This window comes from Rhinatrema bivittatum, chromosome 1, assembly GCF_901001135.1.
Source record: "Rhinatrema bivittatum chromosome 1, aRhiBiv1.1, whole genome shotgun sequence".
Taxonomy (NCBI): Eukaryota; Metazoa; Chordata; class Amphibia; order Gymnophiona; family Rhinatrematidae; genus Rhinatrema; species Rhinatrema bivittatum.
In genome coordinates, this window is record NC_042615.1 from 305,887,014 (window position 1) to 305,910,646 (window position 23,633).

A 23,633-nucleotide genomic window follows, 5' to 3' on the forward strand; every position below is an offset into this window, starting at 1 on the left:
GTACCCTGTGAAAGAATTTATAAGCTATCACCTTCATATCGGAAGCCTTCACCAAATTTTTTCATGTAACCGCAGCTTTCTCCAAAAGCTTACCTTGTAGGAAAACATCTAAATCTTTTCTCCTGTTTCCTTTTTAAATTATTTACATTCACCATCACTGTATTTCTTAGAAGAATGCAGCCTCTGGAATCTCTACCCAAAGCAGGCTGTTCAAAAGAAATAAATGTATCCCAAACTATTTTTGTCAAAATTGTTTAAAAAAAGAAAAATGTATTAAACGGCAAAGTGGAGAAATTTATGAGCAGACTCTACCATCTGTTAATACGGCCAGACTAACATCAATGCGAGATAGAGCAATTTCATTAGCAGGCCCAAAACATTGGAATGAAATGCCTCCTGAACTAAGAATACAGTCTGATTTTAAAATTTTTAAACGGAATCTGAAAACCTGGTTCTTTAAACGAGCTTACAGCATAGCTGAGTGATCTTTTACTAATATTATTCTTTTATGTTGTTCTTATCTATTTGTATTGATTTTATCTACTTGTCTTAAAAAATTTGTTTTATTGTATTACTATGTATACTTTTAACAATTTTATATTCAAAGATGTATTTATTTTTCTTACATTGTAAACAGTTGTGAAAGTTTTTTTTTTTTGTTGGTTTTTTTTTTTTTTACTAAACGTCGGTCTAGAAAACCTGCTAAATAAATAAATAAAGGTGATACATCACAGAGAGAAAAGCAGCCAAAAGCTGAACCCAGTGGGTACAACAGAGGGAGTAACAAAGCACAACCGCATTGATATTTTGAGAAACGTGAATAGTATTGACCCTTGAGAATTCTGCTTCATACAGTTCCTCCCAGACTAAAAGATAAGAGATCCATCAGGCAAACCACAAGCTGAGTCAACTATGGAAAGCCAAAACAGAGGATTTCATGGCATTGAGAGCAGAGAGGTATGTGAAAGACTAAGATTTCTTACCAGTCCGTAGCAGTGGTTCAGAAGAAGTAAACAGAGCATTCATTCCCATAGTAAACTGATCCGTTGCGAATATCTGAATGGAAGAAGAGTTCACATTTACTCAAAGCAAACTTTCAAGAATAAACATCATCTAATGATTATAATGCATAGAAAGAACGTCCACTGGAAATAAAAGTTCAGTGACTGTTTATAAATGGAGATCATGGCATGGTGCTGACGACAGTTTTGCTGCTCTCTTTCATTTGTTGGGTAAAAATTTTCTATGTTTGAAACACTTTCAGGCTTACTACTTTAAAATAAAGATTGAATTATTGTAAGTCATGTGATATAAATTGAGCCCAGAAGGCAAAAAGTAAAATCTGTGCTGACCCTTAATATACTTTTTTGACCTTTTACATACTTTATGGCATTTCAGCAGCTTTGGTTATTCCTACAAATCTAATCCAGTATAATATGCAAATAATGTTGGCGTGTAAGATGAGCCTAAAGCTAAGACGGGATGCAGGCACTGACCTCCGATACATTTCAGCATTTCCAAGTACTTTTTTTCACAGTGAACTTGCAGCACTAGTCTCCTCCAGACATTTCTTTAGCAAAAATGTGACACAATACATAAGAGTAACTGGGGCTTGCCTTTGCCTTGCATCTTTCCTCTTCACTGCTCTGAGATATAACTTTTACAGGTGTATTTTTCATTAAAAAAAAACAAAAACTTTGTGGAGCATTCTTACACATCCTTTATATATTTTCTTGAGAAAGTTCTTGTCTTTCCGAGTATATGTATGCTGAAAAAGCCCTCCATATCGGCAATTTATGCTAATTACACCTAAAAATGTGTTCAAATATTTGGCACTTGGTAACCACCACAAAAAGGGGTTGAATTATCGTGTTTGAAACTTGTCAGCAGTAGTGCCACTCAAAGCTTCTATGAATTAAAAATGCCCTCTCTGCCAGCTGTGAGACACCAGCAGGTACAGACTTACAAAAAAAACCAAACAATAAAATCATACATCCAAGTCATTGTAGCTGGTTTATGGTTGACCATATATGCTGGTACAAGAACCTTCGTGTAAAGATGAAATTCTTCTAAAAGGGCATCACGCCAAAATCATCTTTGGTTTGATAAGGATTTGGGAGATATTCCAGGGGTCAAACATTCTGACTGCTTTCTGTGTCCACTCCAGTGTCAACTCTCCGCCTCCTTTTCAGGACAGAAGGAAAAGAGGTGGGAAGGAACAGAAGGAGAGAGGTTCCCTACAGGCTGTTTGTGAGAGGAGGGGCTGGAGCAGGAGCAGAGAGAGAGAGAGAGAGAGCAGAGTCTTAAGACAGACAGGCACCCTGTGGCCTTCTTTAAAAGATTTGACTTAAGAGGTGGGAAGAATTCAGAAATGTTGATTATGCAGAAACAAGCCAGTTATGTGTTTCTCCCACAACTGCACAATCACGGGAGCCTAGAGGCAGTGAACCCTATGAAAAGGTAGTAATGAATACATTACACCAGGCCCTAGAACAGCATTACTATCCTTACCAGCATGGAAGAGGAGTAGCCTGGTGGACAGAGTAATGAGCTGACGCTAGGGCATCCAGGATTCAAATCTCACTTCTCCTGCTGACTTGTGACCGTGATCAAGACATTTTATCTCCAGTTGCTTCAGGCATCCAGTTAGATTCTAAGATCTTGAGTTAAGAACTTATTGTACTTGAATTCTAAAAATGCTGTAAGATGCATTTGGCATTCATTTGGAAAGGTGGGATAAAAACTGAAATTTATAATTTGGAAAACAGAACATGCTGGAGTAGAAACTACACAACCTTTTCAAACCCAAGGCACACCTATGCTAACAAACATTTCTGCCTCTAGTCTAGGAGGAGTGAGTGCCCTGTTTACTAGCAGAAGCAGCAGCAACCTGACCCCTTCTCCCGCAGATCTAGGATGGGTTGTGCAGAGCTGTGTTGGCAAAGCAGCTTGATAAATCGAAGTCTGAAGTGGGTATGTCGGTGGCTTTTTATGGGGTAGAGATTTTGGACACCTTAGATGCTTTGATATGCTACGATGGGTCTTTTGAGACACACGGCAAAGAATCCAGTGTTGGCCGACAATACTGTGCCAGTTGCATCAGAGCTGCACCATGGGTCCTTGCACTGTGCATCACTGGACAGTATGATATAGGATCCTAAGTACTGCGTGATCGCAGGGTAGATGCGTCAGAATGCAGAGGTCACACACTTCCAAGGCATCGAAGCAACAAGTGTCAATTGAATTGGTAGGCCATGCGTCAAGCAGTTCAGTGCATCCTGGGTAGAGTGCCTTGATGTGCTGTGCGTCGATTGCATCAGTGGAAGATGCGTCGGGTGAGGCGACGCACCGTGCGCTGCTGGCGCTTTTTGGCACCAATGGAACCAATGATGGCTGCATCAACCGTGCTGGGGCCCCCTGCTGGGAATGTGTGTGCTTCTTTGACGCAGGCTGCAGTTGCTCTGGGGACTGATGCTACTTTGTCTGTTTTTAACACAGGGCAGCTGGTGGAACATGATTCCCACAGCTTCGGACCGAGTGGACAGGGGAGTTTCTGATGATCTTCTGCTCAACTCTTTTCCCAGAGAGGTAGTCAAAGCTGCAATTCCTCGATGCGAAGGGCCCAGGGTCATCCATCTGCAGCATAGAAGTCCTTCTGGTCATGTTCAGGACCAAGGCATCAGTAACACAGTACACGTGGGCCATCAGTAAGGGACATAATTTTTCCCCAGATACAAGTTTTGAAACCACTCACCTTGGTTGACTTTTTCTTCTGTCCACACAGAAGAGAAGGCCACACCGATGGTATGATTTTTTTTTTTTTTTTTGGTAGCACTGATAAAGTGCTCATGTTGGGGCTGCAGAGGCAGTGAGGCAACTTAAAAAAAGAAAATGAAGAAAGAATATCGAATTGCAAAATGGTTTTAAGGATTTTTATAGAAAAAAAAATATAGGAGAAACAAAAGCTCACATCTGTGCTGGGCTCAGACAAAAGAAAATAATTGAGGACACAGGAACTCCCACACATGTTCAGTAAAGCTCAAAGCTCTACTAGCTTGGAGAGGCAATTCCATTTGGTGCTGCCAGATGACGTCACTCACATGTAATGGCTAAATTCAGCCTGCTTACCGATGGAAAATGACCATAACGTAAACCAGAATTTAATAAGTGAAGGTATCTCATGAACATTATTAAAAAGGAAAGACATGGGTCAAAACACACACCACATAGCTCTACAGGAGGTCAATAAAGCTTTCGGCTCAGTCGGACTCAGCAAACTATAATCAGATAATCCCTCCTCCATTTGTAACCCCAAACCTTTCACCAAATATTCCACAATCCAAATATTCTGACAACCTATAGCCACTTCTAATTCCTTGCTAAAGCCCTAATTTTATTCGGCCAAAAGTTAGCAAAACTATTATCATCTAAACAATATGGAATACCATTAGTAAACTTACAGGGCCTCCCCAATAGTGTTTGCACCATTTTAAATAATTATTTTGATTTATTCTCTGCTTTAGCAGAGACACAAAAACATTTTTATTTATTTTTTTTAACTCTAACAATCTTAGATGAGTAAGAATTAATAGCTTTATGCCACTGTAATTAATCTCCTAACTGTCTCTGTGTCAGAAGATCAGAGGTAAACCATAGCTGCAAATAAACACTTAGCCTTATTAACTAACATTTTCTCTGGGGCTACCCCTTCTAACGTCAGGGCAAGAGAAGAATTCCAATTATTCACAAGTTTGCTCACATTATGCCTGAAAAATCAGGTTCCATATTTTCCCAAAACATAGAAAAAGCATTAGAATCAATTTTTCACCTTCTCTTCCTAGTCAGACCAGCTACATTTAACCATAAGGGATTCAAGATCTCAAAAGAAAAATCAATAACCCTATGGTCCATTACACCTCCCTATTTCCATTAATAGTTAAACCTCCTTCCTGACACAACCCTCTACAGCCAAAAACCAAACCAAATGACTGGCCTCCTTTGTGGGTAGGAAAATTTACCAACTGTCTTAAATCAAATAGAGCCAAGAGCTGGCAAAATCCACTGTGCAATTGAGCAAGTCAAATCATCCACGTGGAGGTTAAAATCCCCAACCACTATTAGCCTGGAGAATCTTAAAGCCACTTCCCCTATAAACTCTATCATTTCCTCTGCTCTTATCTGAATTAAAACCCAGTGGAGAGTAAACCAATAAAAACCCCTACATCCTTCCCCCTTCCCCATCCTAACTAACAAACATTCACAATTGGCAATAAAGTTCCATGGTCCTAATCAAAACAGCTACCCCTGCCCCCCTCATCCCGGTTTCCCACTTAAATTATTCAAAAGAAAGTTAAAATCCAGGGGACCCACATTTATGGCAGCATAGAAACAGATTCTTCAGTTAACCAGATCTCCTCAATAAATACCATAATCTGCAACAGCCTGAACTATCAAATATGCACAGAAAAAAAAGCAGCCTTTCAGCCTCAAGATCGAGCATTTAACAAACAATAAGCTCTCTTATATAAATCCCTGCCCATACACCCTTCTTTCATCCCAGTTCCACTGCAGTCACGCACCAATCTCGCCTAACCCTCTTATTACACTGCCTTTTAAAAACAGAAGCCTTTTGCAGGGGAAATAACAGAATGCTGAGGAGACAGCAGAGGGTCCACGCCTCTTTGGAAATATAGAAACATACTTCTGTGTGATTCATATATATTGATAAGGCAGTAAGAGCATCCGTCTTTTGGGAAAAATCTTTCAATTTGGTTTATACACCTGAGAAGATATTATAGCATCATAGAGACATCTGAAAAGAGCTGTTACATATAATATCAAATCACAGGAGAGTATTTGTATACAGAAAATAACTGTTTGCATGTAAAGATAACTGAAAAAACAGTTAAGGATGTTTTTCTACCAGTAATGATTGAAATTAACCTATACGATACATCTATTTGAGGTGGAGTGTATAAAAGGTGTAATAATTGGCTTTTCATCCCTTCTTTTAAGTATGTAAAATAATAGCCCAAAAAACTAAAATATATATTAAATAAATATTAGTTAGATAAATAAAGGGTTCCTTTTTTCCCCTTTTTGTGTATACATTATTGGAATCTGATTCTTGGGAAGAGAGAGAGAGAGAGAGCGAGCGATAAATCTTGTTCTTGTTTGTAATAAGAATAGGATGGCTTGGTGCAGCTCATACTGATGCTGTGTGGGCTATGCCCACTTTGTGAATAAACAAAACTTCAGCCTCATGTCTGCCAAATTGACATCTTCCTGGATAAAAAGAAAGAAGGAAGGAAAGAAAGAAAGAAAATAAATAAATTAAATCAGTTATACTCACTGAATCATGGAGCCCAGGCAGGTAAACAATTTCTTCTGCCATCTTGAAACTGCAATGAAAACATGGACATAATTAATAAGTTACAAATAAGACAATTAGCTACTTTTCCTCTAAATTAGGATAGCATACTAACTTAGGAAAACAACTTCCCACAGTATTTCTCCTTATTTAGATGAATGCTCTATTGAACTTCTCATGTGTGCAAAGCTGGATACACTATTTTGAGACTCTACTGCATTAAAAAACAACTGGAAAAAAAATTAAATGAGTAGACTAATACAATTAAATTAAATTCCAGAAAGAAGCTACAGGCCCGGCTCGGTGGCAGTGCCATTCAAAGGGACCTGGGTTTGAGTCCCCTGCTCAGGTTGGCCAGAGATGCTGACAAGATAGCGCTCACATCCCCTGTAGGAGGGAGGGAGTCCCGCTCATTACACAATGGTGACACCTGCTGGCCGGATCTGGGGCCCATGACTGCGGGGTCCTGGAAGCATCGCTGGTGCACGACTGCCGGCCAAGGACCGATGCTGCAGCAACTGGAAAAAAAAACTGGGAAAAAAAAATCTTTGGGGTAGTTGTGAATGAAGAGTTAACTGTGCGAGATTTCAGCCATGGTTCCCAAACAAACAAATGGTGGATACTGTTAGGGAACTGTAAATGCGTAGGTGACAGCTTAACAACTTCCATGTTTTAACCAGACTTGCTTATCAGAATTTCACATTGTTTCCTTCTATGATATATAAAGCCCGGGATCCAACATGAATGATCCAGATCAATCAGGAAGGGGCAAAATTGCTAGAATAACCACTGCAAAACGTGGGACGATTAATATTCCTGGTTCGGCATTGCAGAAATAACCATTCTCGCAGTATTTCAGCCTCTGAGCCTGGCACCACCATTTCAAAGCAGCTGTCAGTGAGGGAAGGTTGAGAAAGGCAGCTTTGAGCACGCTGGGATGGAGGGGGCAAAATCTAAGAAAATCGCATCAGAAGTAGCAGAACTGAAGAAAAGGAAGTGAAGAGGAAATAAAAATATTTTAAGGAAAATCATCATCATCATCATAAAAGATCAGAGAGAGAAAAAGGGATGATGATGGGAGCCTAGAGGTCAGGGGACAGTCTTCAACAGCAACAATAAAGCCAGGTTTTCCCTCAGACAGGCACAGGGGATGCCCATAATTGGTTCCCGACCAACTTTGTCTCTATTGGAAATCAATTATGTAGTGGATGTTGTTGCCGGGCCAAAGGGTTTTTGTTGTTGTTGCAACAGGAACAAAAAGCACATTTCGTGTTGCAGGAAGCGAATCAACTTTCAGGCTAACGAGGGCGATTTTCTTTCAGAAAGAAAGCTGAGGTTAATCTGCAATTAGTGACTAGTCTGAAAATGAAATATCACCATCAAAACCAGGCTGAGGGAGAAAGCCTGGAAGTGCAAAAGTACAGTAGAGCACTCTCAGAAACAGCTCGGAAGAGACATATTCAAATGCTGATTATTCAAGCAAGAGATCAGACCACCTCTTCTACACCAGTTTTACTAAATCTTCTAGCAGGTGACTAATGCTCTCAACCTTTCCAGTTCCAGGGCTGCACATTCAGCTAGAGGCAGTGACATTTATAATCTCACCTTTTTTTTTTTTTAAGTTTTTTATTTTAGCTATTTGGGAAATTCAGTTATTGCATAATTGTTTTTTTTAATCTTGCCAAGATGCAACAATTATGGGAAACCTATGGTCAGACACTACTTCATTTTCAGTTTTCCATTTACTTTGGAATTAAAAATAAAAAAATTTTGGCTTGGCACTTTGCCCCCTAGACACTGACCAGTACTTTACACCGCAAGCTGTTTCTACTCCTTTTAAAATACAGAATTACTAAGAATGTTTTATTTTTGGCTCACTTTTTTTTTAAATCTCCGAATCTGGCCACTGCTATGGGCAGGGCAGAGCACCTTCCGCATGTAAAGTCATAAGCATTGCTAAATGCAAGCTTGACAGGACATTTGCCATACTGACAAGGGGGAGATAATAAGTGAACAGAAATACTGCTGCCATTTTTTGTGTGACTGCAGTCAATACTTCCTCAATGGAAAAAGAAAATAGGTTATCAAATACATTGCTTGAAAGATAGGCAAGGAGGGGGTTTCTCATTATATTCAGACCTTAAAAAAAAAACCCAACAGTACCTGATTCACCAAGGGGTTTTCCCATAGACACAAAATGGGAGACAAGACTTAAATTAATCTGGCCCTTAAGTCAGAAATGAGCGATGAAGACGTTAATATGTAGCTATGCAGACAGCACACATGAAGGGCCATTTAAAAGGAGCACATGTACATCATTTGGGTTCCTCTTTACTAACCAGTCCAAGGTTAAAAGACTGATAAGTCCCTCAAAATAAACTCTTCCACCCAGACACCCCCCTCACTGTTTGGGACTTAATATCGCCAAACCCCAATCCCATTCCAATCCCCACCCTGAACCACCTTCCCCTTCCAGCCAGTATTTTACCTCCCTATTGGTTCGGCTTAAAATGACAAATCTGGTATCTCCTAGAGGTGCCTCAAACGTTGAAACACATACATGCGTGTGTTGCTAGGCAACGCCAGATTGACCTCCGACAGGACCCTTGCCCCAACTCCTTCAAGAAAAAACTAAAAACATGGTTATTCAACCTTGCTTTTCCAGAACCCTCATTTTAGCTAACACATGCTCTCCATTTCTCACATATCCCTCCTCATTTCTCTTCACAATTATGATATGGTTTGTTATAAGTTCTCTTTCATTTTTCACTTTTTCTCTAACTCATGTTACCTTGAAGAGACCCTCAGATACCCTTTAGTCTTTTTCTGCCTAATGGATCGACCGTTTATTGTGACCTTTATTACTATGTAATGCTAATTGTTTTCCTGGTCAGTTTACTTTCTGACTATGTTACCCAGAGTTTTTTCTTATACGTTCATGGTTCCATGTATCGCCTACAGGCAAGTTCTTTGTTCTTTGTAAACCGGTTTGATTTGTATCTAATGCAAGAAGATCGGTATATAAAAACTAGAAATAAATAAATAAATAGTCACTGGAAGTTTGTGCGCTTTGCACACAGGTGTTTTAACTTTTAATACCTTCATATATGCTTTAAAAAAAAAAAAAAAAGCTGATTTTGGCCCGAGGTAAGGCTTTTGTAAATTGGGCATTGCTAAGTGCTCATGTTAAATCCACTTAATGAGCATGCTAAGCATATAGATCCATATAATAACCGGAACGGTTTTCACTTTTTAATGAAGAATAAGAATAGACACCAGTAGCATTTGATTACATACTTACATTCCCAGCCTACTCTTTTGTAGCGTGTTCTCCTCTGCTCTATTAGAGAAGGTTGTGTATGGTGAAATTTACACTTGCCTGTTAATTTCCTTTCCTTTAATCAAGACCAGACCAGTTCAGACAAGTGGGTTCTGGCCTCCTGCCAGCAGACGGAGATAGAGAAAAAAGTTGAAAATTGACTTCATTCCCTCTATAAAAGGTGTTGGCTTCAGCTCTTCAGTATTCAATGTCAAAGCTAAGACAACTGAAGCAATTTTTTGTTTGGGTTTCCAAATCACCCTCACAACCAAAACCTAATGATACAGCCAAAAAAATTCATGGTTATTAACCCAGGAATAAGAATCCCTACACATTTAGGCCAGGTGTTTTCAGTGTGGGCAACAACATTGTCACTGTTAGATTTCTGACACTGAATTAGGAGCCCTTGATATTGCAGCTTCCTTGGGTGGGTCATGGACTGATCTGGCAGGACTAAAGGAAAGGAAATTAAGAGGCAAGTTTAAATGTCATCTTCCTTATCGTCCATGCCAGATCAATCCAGACAAGTGGGATATACGAAAGCTTCACCTAATCTGGGCAGGAGGAAGCCACAATAGTTCTCAGAACTCCTGCATCCAAGGCATAGCCTCTCCCTGCCTGCATATCCATACTGAGGTGCTCAGAGCAGGGATGCAATGGGGACAAGGGTGCTGCCCTGCCATTATCTTCTGGAAAGACAGTTTCTGATTTTGCCTATGAGGAATCTTTCACCCTTATTAAGTGCAGTCACTAAGCCCTGCAACACTTGTTGGAGTGGGCCAATGTGCTTCTCTCCTTGATTACTCCTAAAATTGATGCTTTAGACACCACTATATTTTAAGAGGACACCTTAATAGTTCAAAGACCTGTCTGAGAAGAAACTGATCACCTATAAGCATCTCAAAGGTGACCTACAAGAGACAAAGTGGCCATCCCCATCCTGGCTTACATCACCTGTCTTTTTCACCTCTTAAGTTAAAAAAGCCCAATTTCAATAGCAGTGAGACACTGCCCTCTAAAAACAGAAGTGTATTGGGTGCAGAGCTACCATTTCCTTTAAAATTACCAAAGGCCACCAAGGAGACTGACTTTAACAAGACTGAACATGATGCTACCTTATGAAGCTTGAGAGGAAGGGACACCAGACCCCTTTATAACTAAGTTCACTTCCAAGCCAAGGAGACCTCCAGCAGAGGATTTGTGATCTTGAATCCTTGGAAGAATGTATCTATAATCTGAGGGAGTCGCAAGAGAGTTTCCATGCCTGTGACTCTTGCATCAAGCCAGAGACAGTCTCTGCCTTCTGCGAGAATTGCGAGTTATACCTTCAACCCAGTCTCTTTTGGTGGAAGGACAAGATTGAATGAATGGACCCCTCAATAGGAAATATTGTTTCCTCAAAAACTGACCTCAGAGAGGCTCCAAACTAAGATCTGCTACATGGTCCACTTTTGCACCAACGAAGGCAGTAACCCCTGATATTAATTATCTTTGCTATGTAGTCTGGTTCTTTTAACAGCTAAGGTTGTAAAAGAGAAAGGAAAGGATCTTCTAGGGAAGAATCCTCTGACTAGGGTGAAGCAGCACCCCTGTTTGCATCTTCAGAACTCAGTCCAGACAAGTATAGGCTTCTGGCGAATATGCACACTGAAGACTGGATTCCAGTCTTGGTTCTACCAAGATATCCAAACCCCCCTGATTCCTGCTTTCCTTTATCAACCGTATAACTTGCTTGTCTGGGAAGTTCACGGGGTTGATCTGAAATCCACTCATGAAAGCATACCACCTGACCCTTTGCAAGGAAAAGGCTACTTCTGCTGGTTCTTATATTTCAGAGTCTTAAAATATCAGCTCAAAACATTAATCTGTATGAAGATGGTTTCGGTCCTGCAGGGGAACTCCATCCTAGACCAAATCTAGCTCACTTATCAGGGTACCTGAGAGCTACTAATTCCTTCAGTTTGTTTGCATCAGCTAAAGGCATTACATTGACTGCTACCTCCTGGGCTGCCTTCTTTTGAGCTAGTAGCCAGGATTTCTGAAATGCTAGACGACCAGTTCTGGCCCTCTGCCTAGATTGGGACCACTGGCTCTCCACGAGGATTCCTGTCCCCGCTTCAGCTGACCCAGATTATAACTTCCCTCTTAACCTATGATGTGAAAGAACTCTGAAGGAAACTCAAGATCCATTCCCTTCAGGAGTTAACGGTGAAAAAACCACCTGCTCAGGTTCCTTATAGCTCCCTAGAGAGAGGGAAAAATAGCCTTGTGATCCTGGGCTACTGAATATCACTCAGAGGAGAATGAGACGTGCATGGGTCTGTACCTAAGGTATTACATTCAGGTCCATGCAGAACAGAGCATGCTGGGGGTGGATGTTAAAATGGGAGAATTGGACAGAGAGAGAGAGAGGTCTTGAGCCCATGACATCCAAAGTCATAAGGTAACCTTTCTTCTGAGACATGAGGGGCTCTTTATACAGAGACTGGGAAGGACTAATTGCTATTTCAGATCAACATTGGTCAGCATAGGTTGTTCCACTCTTGCCTAATCCCAGGCATTCCTGCTTCAACTCTGCCCTGAGTAATCAGATATCTGTTTAAAGAAGGAACAAGAGTCCCTCCATGCATTGGGAGGCTTTTACCACTCCTTGACCAACAGGTACCTGGAGTTCTGGTTAGCACAAGAGGAGAGCCTTGTAGCTGCCAGTGAGGGATCCAAGATAAAGTGTCTGAGAAATATCTGGTTGTAACCCCTAGAGGCAATAAACAGGAATGCCCCTGTATACCTATGTGGTGCACCACCTAATAAAAAAAGTCTGCCATTCTCCATGGGGACCATAAGAGATTTCATCACCTCTACTAGGAGACCTGATATAATACTACACCCCACGTTCTTTTCAAGGAAGAAATAGTGCTCCAAAATCTTTGACTGATCAAATAAGCCTAATACCTTTGACCCTGAAGCCTACACAGAGAGGAGAGAGGAGAGAGGAGAGGCAAGGAGAGGAGAGGGAAGCCCCCCCCCCCACCCACACACACACACACACTGGTGTTCAACCACCCAGTGCAGAAGACTCCGAGTGTTTCCATAAAGGAGCACATCCACAATAAGGACCAGCCAAATCCAATGTCCTGGAATACTTCGCCAAAGAATAAAGAGAACTGCCTGAGCAGATTGCTTTTAGCCTCTAAAATGGCCCCCAATCTGAATTGGTCTTGGATGCAGGATGGGGAGAAGGAGGAGCTTACAATAAGCACACCCCTAAAATTCCAGGACCACTTCACAAGCAAGGCCAAGACTGTAAAGGTTGTCTCTCTGAGGGGGAGTTACTGAGAGGCATGTCATAAACTGTGTGGCTGCATCTCGAACTAATACTGACCAGACCAGAGGTGGGGGTCTGACCAAAAGGAACTCTCAGCATCATTTACCTCCACTTTGCGAGACTCACCAGCTTTGAATCCATCCAGGTCCCTGTGTAAAAAAAAAAAGGTTTGAGACCTCCCCTCTGCACATCGTTATCTGTGGGAAAAGTCACCATGGCCTCCACTGAGGTATGGTGGACCCAACATAGGGGGATTTGAGTCACAAAGACATTGTGCATAGCAGCCTAGGGAGAGAAACTATAGAGGAAAAAAAGAATAACTTTTTAAACGGAGCCTCACTTTTTCTTGGGAATCTTTGAACATTTTGCTTTCCTTCACCAGCTGTGGTCTTAAAAGTTGAGGGCAAATCCAACTTGTCTGAATCAGGTGTCGTACACTGAGGATATTATTTCATGTGGGAACACAAATAATGGCTGTGAAGTGTTCAAGGAGGAATCCAAGGGTCGTGCCCAAGCAGAACCATCCTGGGTTTGTTTTTTTTAAAACAAGCTGCAGACATTTCTAGCAGCACAAGCTTAATTTGGTTTTACCAGCCTCTCTAACAAACCTCCTTAATGTAGAAGGGACGAGAGTCAGTTCCACAGGCTGTTCCCTCAATTGCTCAGTCTAAAATCTGAAGCAGGCTGATGTCACTGCAGCAGTATATATACTGTGAGATCAGCTTCCTCTGTCTCCATCTGCTGGTAGAGGCGCATAAACCACTGGTCCTGAATCCATCTGTCTACATGCTAGGAAATATTATATTCTTTTTGGCTCAAAGCAGCAGTCAAAGCGATGCTAACTGTGTCCAAAGGTGACAGATTATTAACACATGACCCTGAATCTTAGACAGCAAATTACGGGGATAACTGGTACAAAGGAACCAGATGTGCTTTTTCTAAACATCCCGAGCTCGGAGTCTGACTTACAACTTTCTTCTCCAATAAGCCATATTACTGTAGGTATGAATTGGCTAGATGCTGGAGGAAACGTTTTCTTTTTAAGGAAATACAATTTAAATCTCAAATTGATAAAATGTTATACGGAAAGACTTACGGCAATCGGGCTTGATGTCTTGCAGAAATTTAATAAAATTTGAGCTCTCTTTGAGCAGTGAAGTGTGCAAAAACAAAAAAACAATTACATTTGTCAACTACTTAGGCTATTTAGGGGAATCTATACTACTACTTCTATTAAAAATAAAGCTAACTAGTTCTGGGTGGGAAAGAAGAGGTTGGATGGGATGGGGGTTGGTAGGAAGTGTGAGTTCTGGTGTAAAATTTATTTTGTGTTTTTTGCTTCGACTTAACATAAGAACATGCCATACTGGGTCAGACCAAGGATCCATCAAGCCCAGCGTCCTGTTTCCAACAGTGGCCAATCCAGGCCACAAGAACCTGGCAAATACCCAAACACTAAGTCTATTCCAGGTTACCGTTGCTAGTAATAGCAGTGGCTATTTTCTAAGTCAACTTAATTAATTTACCACCTAAATGTGCTTATGTATAGTATAGTGTTTATAACTATGTAATGTTATAAACATAGTATTGGTTGAAATTGGATTGTTGCATAAGTTTTTGGATATATGCTATTTAACAAAACATTTTTGATAAAGCTTAAACTGAAAAAAGTGGCTGCTAATTCTGCCAAGAGAATAGGAAATCTGATTTTTCTGTCTTCTTTTTATTAGTCCCTTTGACCCAAAGCAGCCTGGGACAGTTTGATTGGAGGGATTTTCAGTTTAAAAAGGCTTTCAGCAAGCTACCTGCTACTACTGTATCCTTTATCCACAAACTCCTGAAAAAGGCATTTTTACCATTTGTAATTTGAATTCCAGCTTCCATCACAGATGCAGTTGGTGTCATTACACTCAACTATCGTGGAAACTCATCACAGCTGTGCATCCGATTTACGTGCTGTCTAACAGCACAAGCAAGGACAAAACATATTTGCAGAGACAGCACATTGAGCAGGCCCTGTTTCAAGTGCACTATAGCACTATCTTCCCCTATAGGGGGCCAGGGCCTTGAACTAGGGAACCCACCCAGTTTTGCTTGTGGTAAACCACCAACTTATTTTTATGCTCCTGCTCTACCAGGCGGATTAGTCCAAAGACTGTTGCCCTAAGAGGCTGCTCTACGAGGGAAATCAACCCAAAAACTGTTGCTCTCAGAGCCCTCTGTGCAGCTCCTGCTGCCTGCCCCACCAAGCGAGCAGCACCAGTCCACACATATACACCTTCTGCTGAACACAGAGGAACGATGAAGAGCTGAAGCCAACACCAGACCTATATAGGGGAGAGTGAATTCAGTTTTGAGCTTTTTTCTATGTCTCCATCTGCTGGCAGGAGGACGTAACCCACTTGTCTGGAGTGGTCTTGCATGTATGATAAGGAAGTGTTATATGGAGGGGACAAGGATGCAAGTGTGATATAGCATACTTTGAATACCAGACAGTTTCTGGAGAACCACCAGCAGCAAACACTCCACCTTTACCACCAGCTTCTATTATAAAACTTCTGACCAGAATTGTAGTTTTTCCTAAAGACGTAGCATTTAGTATTTCCTTGCTTTTCTCTTATAGATAAACCAGGGGAAAATCAATGATAATGTTCTAAATAAAAAAAGGTGGTAGATTGAATCCAGCAGTGGTGTCCACCTCTACTTTTTCCCCCCAGTAGGAAAAAGGAAGTTTCTGGACTGGGGACCTGGCAGAAAATCATCACTGGGGGCGGGCTCTGAGGAGCACTCAGACACCATTCTCGAATCATGTCAGAAAGTGTTGTACAGTATCTTACAGGAATCATCTCTATTCACAGCATTTCAAAGCGAACCAGAAATAAAAGCTCTTTAGAAACATTTTCAGATTTTGTTTTGCTGGCAACCCCAGAGAATTAGAGAAAATTTAACCGGGATATGTTGACTTTCTTCTTCTCAATATTTATACTTCCTCTTCTTTTACAGGTGCCGCATGGTTACTTAAAGGTACAGCAACTGTTCTCTACAGTGTATGCAATAAATGTAACATGTTAAGGTTTCCCGATACAAGTTAAATGCTCCATGCTTTCTGATAAAGGGCACTCGAGTAACTTAGTCAAGCACAGCTCCAGTCTTCTGCTGTAAACAATAAACACCTTCACTGCCAGGCCTCGGAAGGAACGCAGCGTGCATTATATCAGTGTTTCCCAACCTTTTCAAACCCCAGGCACACCTACATTAACAAAAAATACTGTGTGGCACACCAACCTCAACAGGTAGTGCAGACATGGAGAGACACAATACCAAAAAGAAGAGCCAGGAAACAGTGAACACCCCACCAGTCTCTCTTCTAAAGTTTAAGACAGGGCAGAGACATATGAACTTGTCACGATGGACTAGCTCCCTCTACATATAAGTGCAGGAGAAGTTGGTGTGTTGTGGGCAGCTGGCTCAGGCCTGCATTCACCATTATAATGCAGAATGGTGAATCCAGCGAAAACAGGGGGGGGGGGGGCCGGGCCTGCGAAAGCCGGCAGCCATCGCATCACCGAGGTGTTATCACTGCCGGCTTTCGCACCCAATAGCGCCGCCGTGAAAGGTGGTGCTATTGGGCACGCTACTGGCGACGATAACGGTGCTTACCTTGTCGCCACCATCGAAGACCTCGCAGCGTCCGCATCCTCGCCACCCCGACTCTGTCCCCAGCAAGCTATCGCACGCGATAAGCGATGGAAAATGACCCCCCTCAGTTAGTTAACCTGGCTGCTCAATGCAGCTGCCAGATCTTATCCACTCCTGCTGCTTCCAACACTCAGAGAGTGAGTCCTATCCAGTGTTCAGGGCATGTGCTCCCTGTCTCACTCAGCCTGGGAACAGGGCACAGGTTGGAAGGACTCAAAGACAGGGAAGATGGTGATATGCTGTGTGCAGTGAGTGTGCTGCACCAAGTGGGTCACAGCTGCAGCATCTGTGCCCATTGATTACCACAATCCAGGGCTCATGATGTGTTAGGAGGAGGGGGCATGCAGGATAACACATTCTCAGAGAGGAGCTCCACAAGTTGAAGCACCATCGCTAGTGTCTCTATTCCTGTGAGGTGCCAAGAGCAGAGCCCCTGTGCTGGTCTGGATCCGAGCACCAGGCAGTGGTGATTTTTTCGTGGTGCACCTGACAAGGTCTGAAGGCACATTGATTGAGAAACACTACATTATATAACTGCAAGGTTAATCATACTCCCTTGTTCCCACCAAGAGGGTTTGATATAAAATAGTATTCTTACATCAGCATTGCCTTAGGGTTACAGCTACCACCAATGAGGCATCAACCGCAAGTGAAGCAACAGCCTCGAATGCTGAGGATGGCCATTACGAATTCTCAAGAAAAAAATGACTAAAAAGACAGTGATGAATCTGTTCCAGTGATGAGAGGTAAGAACTATAGCTGAGGCAAGAGAGACCCAACAGCAGGCAAGTCTCTAAATCAGAAAGCTGCTGGTTTTATTCCCAGCTGAGTGTTTCCTCATAAAATAACATAACTACTTAAAAAACTAAAGACTAAATTTAGATCTATATTGAATGCTACCACAAAAAAAAAAAAAAAAAAAAGTCAAACCCCAGATACTTGGGGAAGAAAAAGAAAAGCTCCAATATAACATCCTCCACTGCATAAAATAATACAGACACTTCAAAATAATCAATAGATCCCCCCCAAAAAACTAACTGACAAAAGTGGTGCTGTTAGGGTCTAAAAAGTAAACACAGAGCATTACTCTACAGGTAGCTAGATGCACACTAAAGAACTCAGACCAGAAATGTAACTTATAAACTAATCTACTCCTAATTACGTTCAAGAACAATGAATCAAAATATTCAAATGACGAAGAATCCAATGCTTCTTTTTCTTCCTTCATTTTACATATCATACATCTGCAATTACATCAGGTGCTGGCTGGCCGGACACAATGGGGCCGATGCAATAAAAAGCGCGGAAAGTGGGTGCTGAAAAAAAGTCAGTGCCCGCTTTCCTAATGTGTACATGGCGCCCGCAAGGGGAGGCGTCATGCTATACCCAAATCAGGGGGTCGCGGCTGCCGGTAATGAAGACCGATGCCGGTAAACTCGGCATTGGTGTTCATAACTCGGCAGTCTGCAGAGGTATTTTTAAGTAAAAAAAAAAAAAATACAGAAAAGCAGTTTCTGCTTTTCTGTACTTCTTTTACCTGTGCTCAGCTATTAATGCCTGCTCCAGGCAGGCATTAATAGCTGAGAGCAAAATGCGCTCATCACATGCATTTGCATGTGATGAGCGCTATTGCATTCACTCCGCATCAGACGCGGGTTAAATAGGCGCTAATCCCCCTATTGCATTAGGGGGTGGTTTAGCTCCTATTTAACCCGCGGAGCGCACTGTATTGCTTCGGCCCCAATATTTGCATCCTCCACCTCAGTGGCTTTATGTATCGTAGCACTTTTTGCATTTTGAATCTCTGGGTATGGTAAATTTATGTCTGGCTTTCTGCCACCTACTCTTGACTTAGATATACTTTATCCTATTATCTGCATGCCTGATTACCCATCATACGACTATTTTGATTAACCTGAGGCTATTCTGTCTTTCTCGCTCTCTGCTACTGGTATAATCGGCATGATTTACCTCTGTAATTTATAGCAGTGTGATTCACTTCTCCCCAATGCACAAGAATACAATTACTATGCTTGCTTATATGGGTCACCATGGTATCGCCTCAAGACGATAAGATACATTACATTAGAATTTCACAACAGAAACAAAACTCAAAACTCGACTACTGCAACTCCCTTCTCCTTGGCCTACCAGAAATCCACATCAAACCCCTCCAAGTTCTACAAAATGCCGCCGCCAGAATCATCACTAACAACAAAAAATCCTCCCACATCACACCCACTCTCAAAGAACTCCACTGGCTGCCCATCACACAAAGAATCCAATATAAAACCCTCACCCTCATGCACAAAAAAATAAACAACAACAAAATGAACTGGCTAAACAACGCAATACATCCATACCCCACACAAAGAATTCTCAGGTCCACCAACACTGGCCTTCTATCCGTCCCCAATCTCAAAACTGCACACCTCAACGCAACCCGCAAACGAGCCATAACAATAGCGGGCCCTACCCTATGGAACTCCCTCCCCACCCATCTCAGAAATGAACCCTCATTGTAAGTCTTTAAAAAACACCTCAAAACATGGCTGTTTTTAAAAGCCTTCCCACCTGACCCTTAACCTGCCCGAACGCATCACACCACACCCCCCTACGCAGGCATCTCTCCCTCCCCCCCTCCCCCCCTTCAACCCTGATACCTAAATTATGTTTATCAACAAGTCATAATGTATATATGTTATATGCTATAATTTTATTGTTCCATGTATTTCTGTTATAATTGTTACCATGTTATAATGTAAAATAGGGCAGAACTCGCCCTATTCTCTTAGTTACCTGGAAACCGATGTGATATCTCGATTGAATGTCGGTATATAAAAGAAAGAAATAAATAAAAATAAATAAACACACTTCTGGTTCACATGGCTGTGGCACTTGGAGCAGTCAGCATCATGGAGAGAAGGCATTTAAATATATATTTTTTTCACTTTGTTATGACTGCCCTGAAGAAAAGCCCACAATTCATGTGCGCTCCTCAATATTTCACTATTAGATTGTTTTACAGGGCTTTTTTTTTTTTTTTTTTAGCTCCTGTAACATAATGAGAGATACGGCATTAAAAATAACAAAAAAAAACCTGGAAAAAAGCAAGCAGTATAGAAGGATAGCCAAGAAAGGACCAAGGAATAACACCAAAAGAAGCAAAAATGAAAGAAGAATTTGATATTTTGAAGAATCTATTTATAATTTCTATTTATAAGACCGCCTATCCAATTAGAGGCTCAAGGAAAACTGCATCAAACCAAAAAAAATAATAATAATAAAAGATCTAGCTAGTGTTGCCACATTTTCTAATTTCATGTGCCATTTCGACAGCTTCGCCCCTTGTGAATTAAAGCTTCTCTCCTTGATCAGTATCAGAGGAAATAAAACCTTTAACCAACGGTGATCATAATTCATCCTGTAGGGCAATGAAATACCATTTTTATTCTCACTGATCATAACTGAGGGGAGCGTTCAGCACCCCATTATTGTATTGTATTTTATTTTTTTTTTTATAAATGGTAGCTGTTATAACTCACCATATTTTATTTGTGTTGTTATGTGTTTAACCATGTAACCTGCCTAGAACATCATGAGTTGACTTAGGTTTCAATAAACTCAGAGATGAAACAGCGGTGAAGCAGAGACACCACCATTATTCTGCTGCTCACCATTCCATATAGCACTTATACCAAAAAGGGTACAAAATTTAAAGCAAAACGTGCACAGAGAGGAAAACTCATGAACCGCGCGCGGTGGCATAGACATGGTGTATATGGCCGCCCGCAAACTTACAATAGTATTTTATAACCCACACATACCCGTTATGCGATTATAAAACACACCAAAACACTGCAAATAATTGTCTAGTTCAGTGGTTCTCAACCGGTGTGTCGCGACACACCAGTGTGTTGCCAAGCACCGGCAGGTGTGTCGCGGCTCCTGGTGTTCCACTGCCCCGCTTGTGCTTCCCTTCTCCCCAGGCGCGGGGCTGAAGAATGGAGAGACGCTGCGCGCCACCGCTGGAGGCCAGGCCGGCGGGGCTGAAGAAAGAAGAGACGCTGCACGCCGCTGCTGGCGGCTGAAGAGCGGAGAGATGTGTGCCCCGACGCCAGCGGGGCCGAAAAATGAAGAGACCTGCGCGCCACCGGCAGTGGCTGAAGAGCGGAGAGACCTGCGCGTCGACACCAGTGGGGCCGAAGAATGAAGAGACCTGCGCGCTGCCGGCGGCGGCTGAAGAGCGGAGAGACCTGCGCGCCGATGCCAACGGGGCCGAAAAACGAAGAGACCTGCGCGCCACCGGCGGCGGCTGAAGAGCGGAGAGACCTGCGCGCCGATGCCAACGGGGCCGAAAAACGAAGAGACCTGCGCGCCACCGGTGGCGGCTGAAGAGCGGAGAGACCTGCGCGCCGATGCCAGCGGGGCTGAAGAACGAAGAGACCTGCGCGCCGCTGGCGGCGGCTGAAGAGCAGAGAGACCTGCGCGCTGACGCCAGCAGGGCTAAAGAATGAAGAGACGCTGCGCGCCGACGCCAGCGGGGCCGAAGAATGAAGAGACCTGCGCACTGACGCCAGCAGGGCCGAAGAACGAAGAGACCTGCGCGCCGGCGGCGGCAGCTGAAGAGCAGAGAGACCTGCGCGCCGACGCCAGCGGGGCTGAAGAATGAAGAGACCTGCGCACTGACGCCAGCGGGGCCGAAGAATGTAGAGACGCTGTGCGCCACTGCCGACAGCTGAAGAGCTGAGAGACCCTGCGCACCACAGGAGGCGGCTGGAGAGACATTGTGCACGTGGGAGGTCAAGCCAGAGGCAGCTGAGAAGGGGAGGCCAGGCTTATTGGGCCAAACAATGAGAAGAGGCTCCATGTGAGCTTGTGTGCCTGTGGTAGAATGGGTGCATGTGAGAGCTTGTGTGCCTGTGGTAGAATGGGTGCATGAGTGAGAGCTTGTGTGTGTGTGGTGGAATGGGTGTGTGAGTGAGAGCTTGTGTGCCTGTGGTAGAATGAGTGCCTGGGTGCGTGAGTGGCAGCTTTGTGTGTGTGTGTGTGTTGGAATGCATGCCTGGTTGCATGAGTGAGAGCTTGTGTGCCTGTGATAGAATGGGTGCCTGGGTGGTGAGTGGCAGCTTTGTGTGTGTGCCTGTGGTAGAATGGGTGCCTGGGTGGTGAGTGGTAGCTTTGTGTGTGTGTGGTAGAATGGGTGCCTGGTTGCATGAGTGAGAGCTTGTGTGCCTGTGATAGAATGGGTGCCTGGGTGGTGAGTGGCAGCTTTGTGTGTGTGCCTGTGGTAGAATGGGTGCCTGGGTGGTGAGTGGCAGCTTTGTGTGTGTGTGGTAGAATGGGTGCCTGGGTGCATGAGTGAGAGCTTGTGTGAGTGTGTGTGGTACAATGGGTGCATGAGTGGCAGTGTGTGTGGTTGTAAGTGACAGAGTATGTGTGAGATTGTATGTAAGTGAGAGAGCATGTGTGTGATTGAGAGAGACTAGTCAGGGAGGTGACTGGTGTGTGTGTGAGAGACAGAGACTGGTCAGGGAGGTGACTGGTGTGTGTGAGTGTGTATGTGTGTGTGTGTGTGTGAGACAAAGACTGGTCAGGGAGGTGAATGGTGTGTGTGTGAGAGACAGAGACTGGTCAGGGAGGTGACTGGTGTGTGTGTGTGTGTGTGTGTGTATGTGTGTGTGAGGAAGAGATACTAGTTAGGGAAGTTTCTAGTCTGTATGAGACAGAGGCTGGTTGTGACTGGTTGTGGGCCTTAAGGAAGAGGACTGTGAGGACATAGCTTTAGCAGCCACTGCTGCTTCTGGTGAGTGCTATTGGTCTGCAAGGGAAAGGAGTAGGAGAGTTGCTGGAGAGGGTAAGTAAAGGCAGCTTTTTAAGTTTATTTTTCTTGATTGACTGCCATTTTAATTATTGGGTATTATGTGATGTGTCTGCTGTTTTGAAATATTTTGATATTTAGACAATTTTTATTCATTTTTATAAGTTTTTAATTGTTGGATGTTATTCTGTTCATCAGCTGTTTTGTAACATTTATTAGTATAGTTTTACAATTATTTCTAAGTGGGTATCTATAAAAGCTTGGCTTGCTCTGTTTTCCCAATAGGAGGTGGTAAATATTTGTAGTGGTAAATTACTGTCTTTTCATAAGGAGGGGTATTGTGCCTGCCAGTATAAAGAGTTTGTTTTGCTTATACTGAGATGTCATCAGATCCAGAATATCTTTTTTTGTATGGTGAGCTGTACGGATAATGCCCTAGTTCTGCTCTGCACCCATTTTTGGGGGTCGACGTGGTTCCTGAGGATGCAGAATGTATATTTACATTTTGTCCCGTGACAGTCACATGTTCAGTGTGTCACGCACTTGAGAACCATCTGTCAGGTGTGTCCCGGCCGAAAAAAGGTTGAGAACCACTGGTCTAGTTTATACTAACAGTGAGATGCTGGAAGGGCAGAGCTGGCTCTGCCATTAGGCAGAGTAGCGGGCCGATACAGTACAGTGCACTCTGACGGAGCGCACTGTTAACCCTCCATTGGACGTGCGTTTGACGCACTAGCGTTACCCCTTATTCAGTAAGGGGCTGAAAACGCTCGTCTAACCCCCCCGAACCTAATAGTGCCCGCAACATGCAAATGCATGTTGATGGCCCTATTAGGTATTCCCGTGCGATTCAGAAAGTAAAATGTGCAGCCAAGCTGCACATTTTACTTTCAGAAATTAGCGCCTACCCAAAGGTAGGCGCTAATTTCTTCGGGCACCTGGAAAGTGCACAGAAAAGCAGTAGAAACCTATCTCAGTGCATGCTTAAAAGCTACTCGGGAAGAAATTTCAGCTCATATACAGCAAAAATTGGGAATTGTATCATTATCTGAAAATTGTTCCACAGTCAATTTTAACAAAGCCTCCACAAGGGCAATTC

At 42.8% G+C, this 23,633-nt stretch overlaps 1 protein-coding gene across 2 annotated transcripts in view; it reads right to left on the reverse strand.

Moving 5' to 3' along the window:
- NFKB1 (nuclear factor kappa B subunit 1) overlaps positions 1-23,633 on the reverse strand; it is a 278,175-nt gene that overhangs the window by 213,320 nt on the left and 41,222 nt on the right. For both annotated transcript variants that reach the window (XM_029597052.1, XM_029597051.1), the window contains exons 2-3: positions 6,353-6,401; positions 984-1,056 (exon numbers count right to left, since the gene is read on the reverse strand). In XM_029597052.1, coding sequence (XP_029452912.1) covers positions 984-1,056; positions 6,353-6,394 — 115 coding nt within the window. In that variant the 5' untranslated portion in view covers positions 6,395-6,401. The remainder of the gene's footprint in view (positions 1-983; positions 1,057-6,352; positions 6,402-23,633) is intronic.